Source organism: Poecilia latipinna, unplaced genomic scaffold, assembly GCF_001443285.1.
Source record: "Poecilia latipinna isolate Pla-1442-1.1 unplaced genomic scaffold, P_latipinna-1.0 Scaffold135, whole genome shotgun sequence".
Taxonomy (NCBI): domain Eukaryota; kingdom Metazoa; phylum Chordata; class Actinopteri; order Cyprinodontiformes; family Poeciliidae; genus Poecilia; species Poecilia latipinna.
Window position 1 is genome coordinate 446,590 of NW_015112751.1, and position 7,162 is coordinate 453,751.

Consider the following 7,162-nt stretch of genomic DNA (forward strand, 5'->3'; position numbering starts at 1 on the left):
TATATATATATATATATATATATATATATATATATATATATATATCTCAAAGGTTTGGCAGTAAAATAGTCTATTACCCAATCTATCGGCAATCTTACCAGTTTATTGGGATAGCGAATCACAACAGGCTGCACTGGAACACCAGGAATAAAAGCTCCTAAAAGAAAAAAAGAAAACAAAGTTTAGATAGATAAATCATCATAGCTGAAAACCTGGAAACACATAAACAGAGCTATTGAAATACAACACCCAAAGCCAGATTTCTGTAGTTTATATGTCATGAATCTACCTTTAGGAGTTTAATAACAACTTAAACTTAGTCTATTTTGCTGATCACCCTCCACATGTCTCTGTGGTTCAAGAAGTATCTTGCAAAAAGTATCAAGTTATTTTCAGCACAGTGTAAATTGATATCTAGAGGACATTATTCTTTGTTTTTCTGAAGAGTTACACTTTAGGAATTTCTGCTTTAATGGCTCATCTGTTGGATAGACGACTTGCAGCCTTTGATTCCAACGTGCATCAAAAAAAAAAAAAAAAAAAAAAACCTTGTTACCAATCACCATGTCGCTGGTTCACCAGTAATAATCAGTGTTATTTACTTATTATGTCAGTGGTCATTAATGATATTTGATTTTGTTAGTGCATATTATTAGAAAGAGCCCAAAATAAAAGACAGGCCTAAAATAACCCAATTTTCACATTTGGACTCACTTTGTTTAATGTTGTGTAACATTCTTTCAAATGACAAAAAGTGTGGTTTACTAGTGGCAAACCACACTTAAAAGCAAGCCTTGAAATCAGCTGTACTTTAGTGAACAAAGTTTTGACTGAATGCCTGGAAACATGTTACCTGGTTTAAAGGTAATGAGGCAGGATCTATTGGTGCAGGTCCCCTCTGGAAAAATCATGACCTAAAAGTAAGAGTAGGAAATGAATCGCTGATAAAACAATATGTTCTATCATTGTTTATGCCAGTAGGAACAATACAGTGTTTGTCTTAAGTACGATATGCAACACGGCAAGTAATACATCCCAAAACGATCCACCAAATGTTACTATGAATCATTTGTGTGACTCTATGTAAGTTTGTTTAAAAAAATATAAATAGAAGTCAAAAAGATTTAGCATAGCTGCAATCACCTTGGTAAATTAGACAAGAAAAAAAAAAAAAAAAAAAAAAAAACAGTTCCTGTTAAAAGGTGCTTCTTTTGGTGGATTATTAGGCCACAACAAAATTACAGTTTTGTCAATCCACTAACTTGAGGCCAATCTCCTCCATAATGAGCCCTCCGCCTGATCTCCTCCACTGTCTTCTTTCTTGAGTTCTGGTCTGATCGGGATACAAACACCGGCCGAATGTATTTTATCAAAGCTGGAAGAGACGCACAGAGTCGAAAAATGAATATATAACACAGTTAAGTCAAGAAAACATTTGTGTTATTTCAACAAAGTAAAGCAAAGTAAAGCAATTTCAAAAGCAAAAGAGATTATGATTAAGAACGAAAATGACATTAAGGCACTTCTGCATGTCTTACTTGCAGTTGGAGCCGTTAAATAAGTTAACACCAAATCACTCCTGACAAACATGTCATGTCAAACATGCTTATTGGCAGACATTTTTACAAGTCTGCAGTACAATTAGATAAAAAGCAGAAGCTTGAGGGAGTATTACATCTCATTATGGAAACTTTAGAAAACAGTTATATTTGACTGAGCGCAGCATTAATAAGTAAACCCATCTGTGTTATGTTTGGGTCAAAGAAACCACAATTAGTCTGCTATTTTAAACACAAGTTCCTCAAAGACAGAAGCATGAGTCAGAATAGCCTCATCTTCAGATCGTAAATGTAAGATAGGCCTCGCTTCTTTTTATAAATACAGTCAGTAAATATGAGGCTACAAGGACACAAGCGATCATTTAACTTCATTTTAGTTTAATCAAGCTCCACAATGTCATTGTTCCCCGTTAAACTGTATTGTTTCTTCTTGGAACTTGCACAGCTATTTTTATATACAATGACGCATGACAGGAACTTAGCAATGCAGAGTTCAGTTTCAGTTTAACCGATAGCTGTGTAGTAGCGGCCATGTACTGTGGCCGCTACTATACAAGCACTCCAGTTAGTAATTCTGGCTAGTCAAAATAATAAGCATGTTTATATAATCTGAGTTTATAGCTGAACTTAGATTATTTGAATTAAAGTACATTAAAATAAATAAAAATATGGAAATGGATGTAAAATATTCAAATACAAATTATTAAAAGGAGAAATAAATAACATTTACCAAACTGAGTCTATAAATTATGTTTAAGGAGCCATTGGTGCAAAAATTAGCTGGACTGAAAATATTTGAATATAATCACTGCATTCTGTTTTAAACAATATTTTGTTGTGGAAGTGGAGGCTCTGGCACTGCCTTATGCCTAATCTTGGTTGATGCAGAACCAATTTGTTTAAACAGACAAAAGCATGGTGTACGTTGATGCTGCTGCTGGCCATCCAGATTATTTCCCAGTGAAGCTGTCCGTGCTTTTCCTCGTGCTAGCTGTATCTGTCACGACTCTTCCTCGTTTTTATGCAAACTAACTTCCACCAAAACAAAGCCCAACCAACACGAAGCATCACTGGTTACATTGGCTTAGTACTTTTAGAATGACTAAAACTAAGGCTATATGCTTTAGCAAGTTCCCATAATTCATCACTCTACAGATGTGGGAAAGCGACATAGATGTGTAATGTGATAAACCCAACTCAAGGTTAAGGAAGATGTACTTTAATTAGGAAGATAAACAGTTTAAATCAGCTAAAAAATAAACAAAAAAATCTGACAAAACACAGCACACTGACAAATAATTACAAAATGCAGCTTTCAATATTACTTCCTGGGTCTAAACTCCTTCACTCCTTAAAACTAAAAGGAAGCTTTCACAACATTAAAAAAGGTAAACGTTAGCTATTGGCACTAACAGAGGCATACTGCACACGGAAAAGTACAATCAATATGACACTGGGTTAAAGATTCAGATGGCAGTTGTGTATTTCTTGATATTTTTGAATGTTCAAGCTTAACCAGTTGAAAACCAAATCCTCCAAACATGTTTGAGAAAAAAAATAAAAAATTAAAGGGCATGAAAAAAAAAAAAGATAATGTAGTATTTGAAAAAAAAAATGAGGTGGAACTACTTGAAGAAAAAGCTGCTTGTGATTGAGTTTCCTACTGACAGGAAGGGATTAATGCTAGCTCCTTCCAAAAGACATTCTGCACACGTGACTGCAGCTGATCATGTCTTAATGCTCATTATGGGTTCCACATGCTTGGCAGGCTCTGCTTCCTGGCTCCTTTTACAAAGGCAATAGGACTGAAATTTAAGATTGGCAAGTCTTATTATTTTCACATTGTCATGACTGTTTCAGAGTCAAACAAAAGCTGTGCAAAAAAAAAAAAAGAAAAATTAATTAATCTAGTGTTGCATATATTTGATACCTTAGAATACTACAACGCACCATCCCAGCATATTGCAGAGTGTTGATTCTCACAGACACTGCCAGAAATATTATGCACCAATAGTATGTCATTTCAATCTTGCAATGCAAGCAAGTAAGAGCGTTTTAACTTGGCTGAGCTCCACTCAGCCTGGAGCTAACAATGTGGCAAATTGCTGACTTAGTTGACAGGGCAGGATGAGGTGAAAGAGAGGCTAAAATAAGACACAAACCTTGACTGTGTCCTGCTTAGAGGTGTATATGATCCAATGTCTTCCCTGGCAGGTAGAAGGGTAACTTCACATGCAAGCCACTTAATAGGATATGCTGTCAATGTGGTGTGACTGCAGTCTGCGACTAAGGTCTACCTGATGTCTGCATCGGCTCTGTGTACAAGCTCCTGGTCTGGGTTTTGATAAAATTAAATCAATAATAGCAGGAGAAAATAATATGTTTACTTCAGATAAACCTGAAAGAATTTTGTAGGAGTTAGTAGAAAAGTGTCTTCTTGTCAAATATTTAGCAGTCAATGAGCAAAATGTATTTAGCAAATTGAAACTTTGAAACTAAGGTTAGCTGAAATTCTAAATAAATCAATGTTTACTTGAAATTAAAAGAGTTTTCCTATTCCTAGAATAACTGAGGACATTTGAGTGTTGCCTTAGCAACTCACTGTATTTAAGAGCATAAAATTATATAAGTATATGCATGTTTAAATTAACAGTTTACCAAATTAGCTTTTGGGGACGCTGAAAATTTTGACAATGATTTTACAGCTCAATCTCAAGCCTGTTCCTATAAACACACACACACACACACACACACACACACACTGCTAAAATGTGGGAAAAATGTTCAATCATAACTATGGCGTAGGTCAATAGTGACCTTTGATAACTAAATAAGGTGAAGTGTGTGCTGTGTCATTTTTAATAAATGGACCAAGTCTGTTTAGTTTGTCACCGCGTTGACCCGATTTGAATTGTTTCCTTTATGACCCCAGTAGCAGTCCTTATCGACTGTCAATATTTGTTTTGATTGTAGCAACTACTACTCAGCATAAAGTCCACACTACCTTATCAGGGAAGCATAGTGACTGATAGTGCAGGCGATCCAAATCAGCTTATTTAAAATACTGACAAAGTAAAAGCTTTAGCTCTATTACAATTTTAAAGCAATAATTTGTGGCATCAAACCAAACAATGTCATATGCTACATGTGTACTGAATGATTGTTTTGTTTAATGGCAACAGCAAACATTTTAGTACATTTTACTTACTTCCCCAAACGGGTATGTCCTTGCTCTCAGCCTTCATGACTATCGAGGACATCGTCATTGTGACGGGGATGGCGTCAAAGTAAGAGGAGTGGGGTGCCAGGGTGATGATGGGTGCTTCTGTAGGCAGAGCTCTTTGACCTTTCACAGTTATCCAGTGAAAGCCTCCCGCAAACCACATGATCCGCATGATCACTCTTAGGATGATGTCCACCAGTCTGTGAACAAAATTTGGCATGACTTGGTGCTCTTTTCATTCAACTTTCATTGAACTTTCAACTCAGTATGGTGCATTTTGCTTAAACAGCAGTGCTGGTAATATGGGAGGTTTGTGAGATGGGCTGACACAGAGAAATAATTTAGATATGAAAAAAAATAAATACACTGGTTCTGATAATGTGTGTTTTGAATGAAAACCCAAACCTGGTATGTATTTGCATGATACCCCTCTGAACAAGTTAATCGACATAATACCAGCTAAAAGTCTTTTGGGGTATGTCTTCACCATGTCTGCATATTTGAACTGGGCCATGTTTTCTTTTAATTTTATTTTTAGATCACAGATTTAAAAGTTCAAAACTTGGATGTTTTAAACTTGGCATATTGTTTTATAACCCAACTGCAAATAAATCTGTCCAAAACTTATTTATTGATTTGTCTGATTGTCATTTGGTAAATACAGTTCTCTAATAAACCCTCAATGTCTGAAAAAAAACTGCAAAGATTAAATGATACAAAGAACATCTGTGACTTTTCTTGAACACCAAAAAAATAATAATTTTTAAAAATGTTGAAACAAATATCTGTTAGTAATGCAATAGTTTTTGTTGATATGACATGTTATAAAGCAAAAAAAAAAAAAAAAGAAGAAGACAGGGTTAATCTCTACAATCAAAAAAGTTGTTTCAGCTTTCCTTACATCAGTGCAAACATTTTTTTCAGAGACACATTTGAGCAGCAGAGCACCTACCTCCTCCAGAGGCACTGGGGTTCAACAGTGGTCTCAGAGCGTCCCACTGAAGCAAGGAAGGCAAAAGGCCAAGCCAGCAGCATCATAAATGCTGCTATGAGCAGACGGATAGGAAATAGTGTCACCGTCATTAATCCAATCTGTTAAAGAGTAAGAGGAGGGGGAAAGAAGTGTTAAACAATCATTGCATCATGTCTTCTCAGTAGAAACTCACATAATGGAATCAAAACTACTCTAACATGAGACAAAGTTTTGGTGATGCACCAATGCATAACCATTGGATGTTTGAAAAATGTTAGATTTTAAGGATGGATGGGGCCGTAACAACCTCGTCCCCTCAGTAAGAGAATTGAAGATGGGTTGTGGCTGGACAATGACCCAAACACACTCAGGGGCCAATCAAGTAGTAGCTCTGTAAAATTAATTTCAAGGTCCTAGTGTGGCTGAGCCAGTCTTGAGACCTGATCTCAACAGAAAATCTTTGGAACGAGCTGAAACTCTGTGTTGCCCAGCAACAGCTCCGAAGTCGGAAAGATCTGGAGATCTGTACAGGCTAAAATCCCTGCTGCAGTGTATGCAAACCTGGTGACAAACTACAAGAAACAGACTTCTGCACCAAACATTAAGCTCTATTTTATATCATTCTTATTATGAGCAATAAAATAAACATTTAATTATTCAAAAATAAACAATGCGATTAGTGGATCCTTGTTTTTTAAACAATATGTCATCTTCATTTTTTGCATGTCAGAAAACTTGGAAAAGAATAAATCATTGGTGCATCAAATGTTTATTTTCCCCAGATACTGTGTCATAGGCGCACAGCTAACATCTTCTTACTTGGACGCCCTCTGGGTGTCTCAGGTCCTTAAAATCTTGGACATCCACATAAAAAGAAGCTTTCAGCCATGTGCTGTAAGAGAACTGACTTTTAAGAACAGGAGCAAGCACCTAATTTATTGCAACAAGTGTGCAATATTTATAAAGCAAACCCTGAATTGCATAAGGATTTTAAAGTACACCACATACAATTTTACAAAAGCAGTTCTCACTCTTGAAAGGGGAACAAAAGCTGGCATTGTTGACACTCTGAAAATTATTACAAGTGGAATGCATTTTCCTAGTTGTCATTTACCACTGCCCTAATGAACATAGTTCTTGGGATAATTACTGTTCAATGAAAAGACCCAGAAGGTGCATTTAAATACCAGCTTTAATGACAGTGTTTCACTAATGTCACACTGTTTTAGTGAACAGCTGCACAGTTTGTTACTGTTGTGCTTTTGTTTAAATCAAGTAAAGATGCATATTTTACTCTGGGCTATAAACGCAAAGCAGTTTCAGGTTAAAGCTTTCTTGTGAATAACAAGCAAACATACAGTGAAAGAGGAAGCAGTAGTAAAAAAAAAAAAAATATATATATATATA

At 35.8% G+C, this 7,162-nt stretch overlaps 1 protein-coding gene across 1 annotated transcript in view; it reads right to left on the reverse strand.

Annotated features, from left to right (window-relative positions):
- The window catches only part of LOC106945230 (lysophosphatidylcholine acyltransferase 1), a 32,272-nt gene that overhangs the window by 11,772 nt on the left and 13,338 nt on the right, over positions 1-7,162 (reverse strand). The window contains exons 2-6 of the mRNA XM_015028787.1: positions 5,735-5,874; positions 4,768-4,982; positions 1,263-1,375; positions 854-914; positions 60-157 (exon numbers count right to left, since the gene is read on the reverse strand). Of these exons, the coding sequence (XP_014884273.1) occupies positions 60-157; positions 854-914; positions 1,263-1,375; positions 4,768-4,982; positions 5,735-5,874 (627 nt within the window). The remainder of the gene's footprint in view (positions 1-59; positions 158-853; positions 915-1,262; positions 1,376-4,767; positions 4,983-5,734; positions 5,875-7,162) is intronic.